General features: G+C 38.5%; 1 protein-coding gene across 1 annotated transcript in view; it reads right to left on the minus strand.

Annotated features, from left to right (window-relative positions):
• samd10b (sterile alpha motif domain containing 10b) overlaps window positions 1-12051 on the minus strand; it is a 56465-nt gene extending 44414 nt beyond the window's left edge. The window contains exon 1 of the mRNA XM_007557650.2: window positions 11671-12051. Within this exon, the coding sequence (XP_007557712.1) occupies window positions 11671-11683 (13 nt within the window). The 5' untranslated portion in view covers window positions 11684-12051. The remainder of the gene's footprint in view (window positions 1-11670) is intronic.
• Between the last annotated feature and the right edge of the window lie 1135 nt (window positions 12052-13186).

The following is a 13186-nucleotide window of genomic DNA, read 5'->3' on the forward strand; positions in this document are numbered from 1 at the left end:
AATGCAACGTTGTGTTAATCCACTTGAGGGCTCCACAACGTTGAATTCTCTTTAGTTTTCTCTGGTCTGTAATGGAGATTTGAATTTAACGCAAACAAAAGGTTTGTAATGTGCTTCCTAGCCATTTTTTATTTGTAAGTATTGATTTTATGGACTGAACAGACAGAAACAGTTACCATTATACATTTTGAAGTGTTGATTTTATTTTTAAACCATTTTAAAATTTGAAGTGTTGATTTTATTTTTGAACCACTTTTTAATTGTAAAGTGTTGATTTTATTTTTGAAACCTTATTTATTGTAAAGTGTTTTTATTTTTTAATTGTAAAGTGTTGATTTTGTTTTTTAACCTTTATTTATTTTGAAGTGTTGATTTTATATTTGAACCATTTTTTAATTGTAAAGTGTTGATTTTATTTTTGAAACCTTATTTATTGTGAAGTGTTTATTATATTTTTGAAACCTTATTTATTTTGAAGTGTTGATTTTATTTTTGAAACCTTATTTATTGTAAAGTGTTGATTTTATTTTTGAACCCTTTTTTATTTTGAAGTGTTGATTGTTTGAAAGACCTTACACATGGATTGTCCCATACGGGGTTTGAACCGACAACCTCAGCATTACCAGCACGGTGCTCTAACCTGCTGAGCTAACTCACCTACCTTACAAACTGTTGGGTTTCCATGGATTTAAGAAGAACTTACATGATCTTACCACAATGAAGATTTGATAAAAGTGCTTATATTCTAATGTTTTTCAAAACAACATTTGTTGTCAAACAAGTTGTCAAACAAGTTTGACAGTTTGTTCACCAAGTTACTGTGCTCTCTGAGAGGATCTGTGGTATTTGACATTGTTCCATGCTCGTTATTAGTATCTAACAAAATGTGGATCATCTACCAGGTACACTGCAAAGAGCATGAGTTTCTGTAGTGTAGTGGTTATCACATTCGCTTTACATGCAAAAGGTCTCTGGTTCGAAACCAGACAGAAACAGATTTAGTTTGTTCTATTCATCACAGGTGTTTACTAAAGGTCAACAAGGGTTCTGTGGTGTCATGGTCTGTACTCTGAATCCAGGCATCTGAGTCCAAACCTCAGTTGAAATTTTCATGTTGCATCTCACATCATCAACTTTGGAACCTCACACTGAAACAAAGCAGAGAAGTTCAGTTCCTGTAGTGTAGTGGTTATCATGTTTGCTTTACATGCAATAGGTCTCTGGTTCAAAACCAGACAGAAACATTTTTTTGTCGGTTATGCATCTCTTGGGGTGCAGTGAGACAACAAGAGCCTTCCTCTTTGGTGATAGTTCATTTGCCAGTCGGCTTCTTTGAAATCGAAGCAACTTTACTTCAATTACCAATTGGCAGTTCTATGGCGTAATCCACATGTGTCAAACTCGTGGCCCCCCAGCATTTTATAGGCCATGGAAACTCAAATGCAATATTTAAAACTTCAATACATAAAATCAGTTATTTAACAATATGAGGTGGTGTTTAATTTATTTTTAGCATTGTATTTTCATACATTTATGCTGGGGGTGCCCAAGTCTAGTTTTCCAGNGAATTGCCCCATACGGGGTTTGAACCGATGACCTCAGCATTACCAGCACGGTGCACTAACCTGCTGAGCTAACTCACCTACCTTACAAACTGTTGGATTTCCATGGATTTAAGAACTTACATGATCTTACCACAATGAAGATTTGATAAAAGTGCTTATATTCTAATGTTTTTCAAAACAACATGCATAATATTTTATTTTCCAGAGATTGATTGTATTTTTGAACCATTTTTAATTTTCAAGTGTTGATTGCATTTCACAGATATTTTTTATTTTAATGTATTAATTTTATTTTTGAACCATTTTTTATTTGTAAGTATTGATTTTATTTTATAGCCATTTAGCCAAGTCTCTGTAGAACAATTTGTCTCTGCTAATGACATCTTTAATAATTTTTTTTGATCCCAGGCTTAGTTTATGGACTGTAATGTGAAATTAGGTACAAGTATAAGTCTGACAGTTTGTTCACCAAGTTACTGTGCTCTCTGAGAGGATCTGTGGTATTTGACATTGTTCCATGCTCGTTATTAGTCTCTAACAAAATGTGGATCATCTACCAGGTACACTGCAAAGAGCATGAGTTTCTGTAGTGTAGTGGTTATCACATTTGCTTCACACGAAAAAGGTCTCTGGTTCGAAACCAGACAGAAACAGATTTAGTTTGTTCCATTCATCACAGGTGTTTACTAAAGGTCAACAAGGGTTCTGTGGTCCCATGGTCTGTACTTTCAATCCAGGCATCTGAGTGCAAACCTTAGTTGAAATTTTCATGTTGCATCTCACATCATCAACTTTGGAACCTCAAACTGAAACAAAGCAGAGAAGTTCAGTTCCTGTAGTGTAGTGGTTATCATGTTTGCTTTACATGCAAAAGGTCTCTGGTTCGAAACCAGACAGAAACAGTTTTTGTCGGTTATGCATCTCTTGGGGTGCAGTGAGACAACAAGAGCCTTCCTCTTTGGTGATGGTTCATTTGCCAATCGACTTCAATGTAGGCTTCTTTGAAATCGAAGCTACTTTACTTCAATTACCAATTGGCAGTTCTATGGCGTAATGCACATGTGTCAAACTCGTGGCCCCCCCAGTATTTTATAGGCCATGGAAACTCAAATGCAATATTTAAAACTTCAATACATAAAATCAGTTATTTAACAATATGAGGAGGTGTTTAATTTATTTTTAGCATTGTATTTTCATACATTTATGCTGGGGGTACCCAAGTCTAGTTTTCCAGAGCTACCATCTGCAACTTTAGATGCATTCCTTCTCTAACACACCTGGACCATTGACTCATTATAAGCCTCTACAGACCTGAATGAGGGAAGTCAACCTTTTGTCTGGGGTGTTTTAGCAGGGATGCACTCCTGATTTGTACCGTCAATGTGGCCCGTTGAGGGGGGCCAATATGCTGAAGTGGCCCTCGGTGAAATTGAGTTTGACACCCCTGGTATAGAGCGACCGTATGTTTTCTACGCTCCTTAACCCTTACATACCTTCCTTTCGGGGTGGGGGGGCCGATTTATGTTTTTGCATCCACCTGAATAATATGTAGTTGCGCCCCTGACCATGAGTAAAATTAACTTTTAGTCATGAGTTAAACTAATGCTGACAAGGCTAAAATTATATGTAAACATTAGAAAACATTAATCTAAAAGGTGGAGTTTAAGAGAGAGAATAAGTGCAGTAAACCTTTCAGTTTTTACACTAAAAATATGCTTTAAATTAATATTACATTTTCACTTTTTTAAAATTAGTTATCAAACCTTTATGTTTAAGTTTTTGAAATGCTAGCAGCTTAGGGTTCAATAGTCTCCGCTGTCAGTCACAATGGACATCCTGATTATTTTTAAGAAAATCTAGGTTGTGCTAAATTGTGCAATCGTCAGCCCTAAATGTACTACAAAAAACATAGGTAAAGAATCAAAGAGCTCTTTTCCCATTCAAACTTTTTTCAAGTAACACTTTTACTCAGACCCAGATGCCATGAGCCGGTCTCAGTTTGTCTTGTAAATGGCAGGAGGTAGAATGGGGGTTCAACATGACCTTTATGCTTCCTAGCCGCCAAGCAACTGTAACAGCCGACCCCTAAGTGATGATGATGAAGATCTGTTGGATGCAAGGCAAAAAACACAACAGGACATAATCTCTTATCAGTATCACACATTGCACAAATCGTGGTGAAGTGTGGCATGACAGAATAGATAACTGGACCACAGCTAAGGGCAGTTTCATCAGAAATGATTAGTTTTTTTCCATGCATGTTTTGGTTCTACACTGCTGGATTTACCTTAAAAGTTTACATGAGTGCAAGACATGAGCATCATTGTTGGTGATCTATGAATGTCAAAGGGCTACTTAAAGAGCTGCTTGTCTTTGTTGGTTTATAATAGACCTGTTTTTTCAAAATGGACAATTGAAGCTAGAGGCAATAGTACTTGACAGAAGACCAAAGATCTAATATATACAAGTACATATGAGTCAGAGGTTGGTTTTAGATTGACCAGAGCAAGACAGTCTATTTTTTACCATTACATGTTTAATTTAATTACATATTGTTTTACTTCAAAAATATACATGCCTAAAAAGAAAAAAAACAAAAACAAAAAAAAACATATTTGAGACATTCATGACCTCCGGATTATGCACTCCTATATTAAATCCAGTAAACATGAGCAAACATACAAGAGCATTGAGCTACATTTGAACAACTCCTGCTCAACACCCCAGCTGTCGAGGTGACACGCTGACTCTTGGCTGCCCATTGACATGGTAAATCGAGGGCTCATTCTAGCATAAATGTGAAAGCCAGGGGAGGCCTTGGACTTTGCCAGAGCTTTATATGGAAACTTTGCATGAATACATACACAGAAGGAGCAGGAGAGAGAGCAATGCAGCAAAACATGAACAAGGGATATAAGATAGATGAATGCAACAGAAGGTGTGCCGCGCAGAGGTAAAAATGATTAAAAAGTATGAAAATATAGGCAGGAAGAGCGAGAGCAGCGGAGGGAAGGAAAGCACTAAATGTGTGATAAGAGGGGAAGACAGAAAATTGATTTCTATTTTTGGAGGAGGTACGACCATTGGGTGGAATAAGTCTAAAACATATTTGAACTAACATAGAAGAAACACACACACACGGTTTCCTCCACATAAACTCACATAATCTCATGCCGATGAGACCTGCCAGAGATCACGCAACGAGATTGCTTTCGGGAACTTAATTGCTTTTCGAGTGGATGAGCATGACTTCTGCTCCTAAATGCGAGAGGATGTATGGCTTGTTAGGGTGTAACTGGAGCCATCAGCAATTTGGTTAGATGGACAATCTCCACAGAAGGGTGTACTGACCCCCAGCAACTCAGTAGGAGGAGATGCCTAACCTATTAACAAAGAGTGAAAAGCTCCAAGCTTGCGCTCTCACACAAGGCCACACTTAATTAGGCCGTTTGTTTAGCACATTCTAATGGAGAGGACAGCAAACCGTGTGAGAAGGTTGTTTTTCTCCTTGAAACTGTGAGCTGAAAGACATCTGGCCAAGGATAACTCAGAGGACAAAAACGTGTTTATAGCCCAACAAGCCCTCTTCTCATTTAGTGCGTCTCGTTTTGTCTGGACAGATGGTGACAAGAGAAAGCAACAACAGATACAATGTAAAAACTTTAAATTCAGTAAGTTCTCCTTTCATTTAATAGGACATGTGTCACTTTACTTGAACAGTAAAAATAATACGGGGGAAAGAATAATTGAGTTGACATGTTTCAAATCAACAAATGATTGAAATTGTATCTAAATCGGTGCAATCCTTCAGCAAAATTATGTCTTTCATTTTTTTTCCCCCTCATTTCTCCCCTTCTAGTTCCCTCCTCAATCGCTCCATTGCTGAGTAGATGGCTAATTAAAGGAAAGAAATTGGATATGGGCCTTTGCGCACTCTAATTCAGAAAAAAAAAAAGGAAGTGACGAGAGGGAGGTAGAAATGTCAGACCCAAGACGAGGACACAGGATCAGACAGGTACCTCCTTGTCCTCTGGGTAAGCATTTAAGTGATGGCAAAATGTAGCAACAGTGAGGGCAGACGACTAACCAAAAGAGACATCTGAGGTGTGACGCTTTGGGGCATAATCCAAAACGCACCTCAATCTGCTTATGCTAATCCACTCTTGATTTATCCTGCAGTGATCTTGTCCTCTTTGACCACCATTTCACTCTTTTGAACAGAGAACATTTCTATATCCATTAAAGTCTTAAATGCTCAGTCAGGGTTTAAGCCGTGTTGAATCTCCGTCTACAGCAAGTTACCACTGAGGCTGGACATTCAGATTACATTACCGTGAAAAAGGCATTTTCTCGGGCTTGCTTAACAAGTTTAGGCTGTTTGCAAGTATGACTTTCAAGTACATGCAGGTAAATTTATTTGCTGGTGCTAATTAACATGAGCAAAAATGAGTTTGCACATGCTGTAAATTCTGAACTAGACATAAAAATAAATCTGATTCTAAAAGTATGTCATTAGGCAAAGAGCACGAGACGTAATGGATGCAATTGACAGAAAAACTTTATTTATTTTTGTTTATGTAAATTACTGGTCGGCAGATGGCATCGTCAAAGACCAGAGCATTTTGTGTTGTGCAGACTGCAGAGTATAAATCTTGTATGCTGAAAGCTGATAGCTATTTTGGCAAATACTTTTTTAATTCAATATGCACTGTATACAAGGCAGGATAAAAACTAGATTTTTCTCTCTTTTTTTATTTATTTAACCAGGTAAAATCCAATGGAGATCCAGATCTCATTTGCAAGAGGGACGCAGGCAGAAATCTGCAATACATATCAAACTTGTTACGCAAAAGTAAACCAAATTTAACCATATACGCAAGTTTGAAACAAATTTTAAAAAGCAATGCCATTGACTAAGAGAATGTTGCTCGGTTTTGAGAAGCGATCAAAATAATTCCAATGAAATAAGATTTGACATCTTGAATTCAGACTAGAGTTGATTCTATGCTAAAGGAGCCATGGCGCTGAATGCTTGCTTCCCTTTTCTCTGTTCAAAGACTGAAACATGCAAAAGAGAAATTTTGTTGGACCATAAAGAATGGGCAGTAATTGATCATTATAAAAGAGATTTAAAGTAAGGTGGAGCAAAGTCGAGTACAGTTTTATAAATGAGTATCATCAGGTGATTGTATCTTCGTACGCTTAGTGGATGCTATTCTGCTTTTGCATACAAATCAGACTCACTGTGATGTGTAAGACAGTGAGTTTTATGCCTGCCTGTTGCAAACCGTAAGGCACAATGATAGACAGTATGCAAGGATTGAAGAGATTTGGTCAAAGCATTCATATATAAAACATCTCCATAATCCAGGAGTGGTAAAAAGGTAGCCAATTTGTGCTTGAGAGGACAAATACACAAAAAAATTTCAGGTGAAGCTGACATCACTTTGTTACCTTTTCATGGCCCGCACAAAAAGTCTTGTTTAACAATGTACATGTTTACATTAAAATGGTAATTTTAAAATGAGAATATTATTTATTACAGGTGAAAAAAAAAAAGCTATTTAAACCAACCAGGCCTTATGTGAAAAAGTATATGACCCATAAGCCCAATAGCTGGTTATGCCAATACCGGCAATGTCCTGCTGCAGACAACAGGTGTGCTTAAGATTAAGGCCAGGAACTGATGCATTTTTCTCTAGGATGTCCTGGTAGGGAGCAGAATTCATGACCCCATCAATTACGAGAACTACTTCAGGTCCTGAAGCAGCTAAGCAGCCCCAGAGCATCACACTACCACCATGTTTGATGTTCTTTTTCTAAAACATTATAGTCTTATGCTTAATGTGACAGGACACAGAGTTCCATTATTGCTCTTCAGTCCACAGAATATTGTTCAATAACTCTTACAGATCACCGATATGGTGCTGTATTTGTCAAATGTGAGATGGGCTTTGCATTGTTTTTAGCCAGTTGAGGTTTCTACGTTTAAGATCTACCACGGGTGTCATTTTTGCCTCATTTCTTTCTTGTTGTTGAATCATAGATTCTCATTTTCACTTAGGCAATGAGGCCTACATGGCTCCACAGTCACTCCTGGGAAGGTTCATTACTGTTGCAAGTTTTCTTCATCTGTGCATAATGACTTGCTGGAGTCTTTACAAAGTGAAGTACTACAAGCATGATGCTTGCAGAGCCAGGAAATACAAAGGACATTTTAGTGCAAACAGTCACATTCTAGAAAACATATTCTGAAGCGTTTGTGGTTCTTCTTCTGCATTTACGATGCCTTTCATCAAATGCATATCCAAACATACCTGCAAGAAATAGTAGCAAAGGCCAACAACTGTGCCCTCAAGCTGAATGACAAGTTTACACACACTTAAGGTCCAGGTTTGTGAGCGCATTTTGAAACACATCCATCTCTGTCTGCTCTCTCTCTCTCCTTCTCTGTCCTCTTCATATTTATTCTGCTCTCTGTGGGTCTAAAATCCACAGGATCAGGTCAGGAACAACTACAGGCCAGCAGAGGATCAGGGTGTTGATGATGGATGATAGGAGTGCTTGTGAGTGGGTGTGTTTCTGTGTGGGTGCGTACACATTTAGTAGGACTCTCTATGCATTAAACTGACGCCTCCCCCCCACCCCGCCCCCTGCTGTGAGGGATGATAATGGATGGTGGGGAATGAGGTTAGGCTCTTGCATGCCTTACATGCATGTCCACATGGAAAATCCTCGCAGCAGATCTGAAACAGAGGAGGTTAAGACTCTATTACCAAATCAGTTAACTCCAAACACCTAAAAACCATTTGGCTCCACCACCAAATGGACCGCCATCAGCAGGCGATGCAGTGCACATCAGGGAAAAGACAACAAGGGTGTGTTCACGTGCTTACTGCTCCCCCCCCCATGCGTCTCCTTAACTGCGACACTAGAAACCTCTTTTGCTTCATCCAACATAAACATATCCACAGAATAAAAAAATGCACATGTTCAGACGCACACTCGGTCTGAATTACTTTGTTAGTGCAGGAGGCTTCTCCTGCAAGCGGGGGAATTGTTTCACAGCTGAACAATGGTGGCACCTGATCACAGGAGTGACTGTGTATGTGACACTCCTGATGATCCTTCATCAAGACATACCCACTTTTTGAAGATACAAATCAGTGCTTCAGAGAAAGAATGCCTTGTGCATTTCAATAACACAGTTCTCAATGAAATTTCCATTGAATGTTGCCATGCTCCAGTAAGAGAGATGAGGCCGAAATAAACAAATGGCTTGGGTTTTGATTGTGTTCCAGCTGTGTAGTCGTCTCCCCGTAGGCTGTCAGGTTGCTGATGAGCACTGCTATGTGTGCGTCCATGTGTATGTACATTTTTCTGGCAGCATGAGGATGCATGATAGCCATCCTGACATCCTCCGCATCGCCACAAATCTTTAGATATCTAGCTGAGCCTGGTCAGCCTTGTCTCTTTGAGCATAAAAGCAATAGGCTTTTGGTTATTTTCTCTCTAAAAATCAAGTTCTTCTGCTAGACAATGTGCTTTTGGTCTGTGCAGTGGTGAAGGGTGTATAGGAGAGGCAGCAGACAAAGATTGATGTGTTGGTATTGGCTGCTTATCTCTGATTTGACTACACTTCCAGAGTTTCGGAGATAAGTAAGCCAACATTCCAGAAAAAATTAACCTGCTCAGATTTGTTAACATGAAGGAACGTATATCTATGTAGCGTATATTCTACCCTTCCTTTTGTCTGCCGTCTTTTATTAGGAATGCAGCATCACACAAGGTGTGATGGAGCCGTCAAACACGGTTTGATAAATGCCTGACATTTTGTAATAGTACAAAATTGTGGATTTCCAAATCCACAATGAAAACTATAAAATAAAGCAGCCCTCCTATCGTCTACTATGAGTCTAGCCCTTTCCTTGCCAGAAGAATTCATAAGTTTAAATCCTATTAAATCTCATCCCATCCGTCACAGTGTCCACACCGAAGAATGTTGTTGTAAGACAATTTAGTAGTGCTTACATATGATGCAATCATGCATCACAAAAAGATCCAACTTTTTCAAAACCCTGAGCAGTGAGTAGGATCAGTCAAGCTGATTAAAGACAAAGCAAATCCCAGTCACAAGTCGGTTTTTCTGCACACTTCTGTTAAGGATAATTATTTTTACTCTTGTTTCAGATGCTGCAATACTTCCAGACCTACTGGTAAGTTTAGGCAAATATCTGAAGAACTGAATCTGCTTCAAAGCATGCATCAATGGCAGCGAGAAAGAAAAATCATTGTCAGTAAAGTACATTTACACAACATTGAAGATGTCTATGTAATTTAAGCAGCCATTTAAGCGTTCTTGTAAATGTAAAAAAAATAAATAAAATTTTTTTTTAAAAAGACTACAAAAACCAGGCTTTGTTATTTGTAGTACCTACTGGTCAGCAGGTGACAGCCTGCCAAACAATGACACTGCAAATAAAAGCAAATTGAGAACAATCTGAACTTAAATGTTTTACTGAGCAAGCCTGACATGTCTGAACTCACAGGCCATATGTTGGCATCCAGTGACTCTCAGGGTGTCCTTCCCTGCTGTCAACAGTAAAATATGGTTTTCGCTCTCTTTTATTCTTTGCACCAACGTGCATTAAAGTTTAAGTGGAACAGTGGCACTTTCTGACATCAGTGCCCAGGGCACTGCATAAATCAATGCTGCTTAAGCAAACTTCGGCTCAATTATAGATAGTTCAATGTATAACTTCAGGCAAAGACACCATGCGGCCATGACGTTACAACCACTGACAGATAAAGGGAGCAACACTGATTTTCTTATTGTAGAGCAATGTACTCTATATGGAAGATGTCCAGATATTTGACACTTTTCAAAAAATTATTAAATGGGGTCAGAATGGTTTTGATATGAAAAGGAGAAGCTGAAAATCATAAAGGTATACTAACGTGTGCTTTGCGTTGGTGTATATTTGACTGATTTTCCTAAATAGACACAAATAGAAAACACACACGGCACAACTGAGATGTTCCAACACACATTATTGTCCTTGAGGAGAAAAAAAATAAGCTTTGATTAGACTTCACTTAAGTTTGCTAGCCTGCAATAAAAACCAACCAGCCATACAAAGGACAGACAGAGGAGTGTGGAAAACAAACAGGGAAAACAAAGAAGAGGTGTTAAAGTAAATTTAAAGCACAATAATGCCAAATTGTGCGTCTTTGCCCCTTTAAGCTAAAAGGAGGTGGGAGAAGACAACCCTTGGACTTACAGAAAAGCATAAATTTCAAGCTGAGGCAGCAAAATATATAACCTCATCACTTATTCATCATAGTTGCAAGGATTCTGTGTTTGATATGCAAGATTCAGTAACTAGTGAGTATGATTAAATGATCTCTACCCTTGCTTTTTAAGAAATAGAAATTAAAATATTCTGTATTTAAGACGAAACCATTGTAGGACAATACAGGACAATTCTATTTTTTTATCTAGGGCTAATAAAGAAAAATTAAAAGAACATTATTTTAATTAATTTGTTAAATGTAATAATTATAGAACAAAATACACGAAAAAGCATTGTCATAAAGTCGCAAATATAATTTCATCATTTTGAAACAGTGAAAAAGGAAGCAAAAAAACAAAAGATGACAGATAAAACTGCTCCTAGTTAAACTGAATATTAGTCCCAAAATTAAGTATTCCTGGATCCAGAACTCAGCTACGTAAATATACAATGGAAGAAAACTGTTTTTGCCAGCAAAATGCTGTGTTTTAATTACAACTCAAATAAATATCACAAAATCCTTTCTATGCTCCACTTTTCACAGTTTAGAAATGCATAACAAAGACAAAATAAATTGCGAAAGTTTTCTTCTTGTTTTTAATTGACAAATCTAATCTAATAATCTAATAGCAAGAACCATGTCAACAACTTTAATTATCGGCATGCTGTGAATGACTGAATAAATAGGCAGCTCTTTTTGTGCGGATCCTCTGATGTGAGGCTTTTACCGTCACAACTCACAAGTCAGATCCGAACAAAGTCTGTCAGAAAACTGTCCGGCCGAGAATCTCCGCAGAACTGAGCGCTCTTACCGTCCACAGCCATAGTCGGTCTCAGCGTGTATCTCTCCGTGGTGTCAACAGGACTCCCTCATCCTCCCAGAGAGATAAAAATGTAGGTTACTGACAAGAGAGGATGAAGCGCGCCTCTTGGCCCCTTTTAACCCGCTATGTGAGCATGGAGGAAGCTCTTGATGCGGCCGTGCTGAGAATAAAGGAAACTCGCCTCACCGCCGCTCTCTGTCGGCTCACGGCCATTTATTGTCCGGGACGTCGGGACCAGTCCGACACGAGGCTGCTCCTCCTGTGTCTCCGCCCCCTCTCCGTACCTGACCGCCGGGAGACAAAAAGGTCATCACGCCCCGACGGCAGCTGTTCATTGGTACACAGCAGACACAGCAACCCGTCTGTCCCTGGCGCTGGAGACAAACACACATTTGAATGAAACCACTAATTGCTTTAAAGTGGCACCTGTCATCGGTTTGTTTCACTGGATCAGTTGTTTACTGAAAATCTAGGAGGAAAAAAATGTCAATTATTGCTGTAACTATAATAAAAATTTTACTCTACGAAAAGAAGTTTATTAAAAGCTAGCAATTAATGTAAACTACAGATTAATTAAACTTTTGTTTTGCAGGTGCAATTCTAAGTTTTAATAATCAAATGTTTTATTTTTAGTAAGAGATCCTGCCTGAATTATATTTATATGCATTTATTCAATTACAAACTTCCACTGAGATCAGAAAGATGTAAGGATGATCTGACCAAGGTTTCCCTTTTAATCTAACTGAAGTCATTGCCAGTCTGGAGGATGATTATCCAAAAGTTGCAGCCACAATTTAGGTTTGACTGACAATAGCAAAGTGCCCCAGAAGTCAGAATGGGTTCCTGCCAAATAATAGAAAAATAATCACAATTGCAATAATAATGAAAAGTTGGGTGTAAAAACATAATAGGCCCAAGAGAAATAGCTGGATAAATCTCATTATGTAAAAGCTTATGTTTTAATTCTAAATTAATTTTAAAAATAGATTTTTCTTTCAAATGCCTGCGACCAGCTGTCAGCAGAATAATCAAATAACTTGTTTCTTTTTCTTCTTTCCCCTCAAGAGAAACTGAATATAAACTGTCATGGTTCCTGCTATGGTTTATTCTGCTCCTCTGCTTACAGTCTCTCCTTTACCTGCTGTCGCTGATCAGCTTATTGCTCTTGCCTGCGCCTTTGTTCCTCCTCCTGTTGAGTGCTGGCTCTCACCTGTGCTACTGGCTATGAAAACTCCTGCTCTGCTCTCCTGATTTTTTACCTGACCTGTTTTCTGCCTCCTGACCACTGCCTCTGCTTCACCGAGTTACTCTGATTTTGGCTCTAGGCCTCGATTTATGTACCTGGACCTTGATTACTGATTCTGGATCTGTTTCGCTTTTGTCAGGTCTTCAGGTTTCTGTTTGTTAAATAATGTACTCTAACAAGTGTCTGAGGCTTTTACAGAACAGTCGTATATATACTGGGAGTAAATTACACAGAGGTGAACTCCATTTACTATTTGGG

The sequence above is a fragment of the Poecilia formosa genome, unplaced genomic scaffold, assembly GCF_000485575.1.
Source record: "Poecilia formosa unplaced genomic scaffold, Poecilia_formosa-5.1.2 Scaffold90, whole genome shotgun sequence".
Taxonomy (NCBI): domain Eukaryota; kingdom Metazoa; phylum Chordata; class Actinopteri; order Cyprinodontiformes; family Poeciliidae; genus Poecilia; species Poecilia formosa.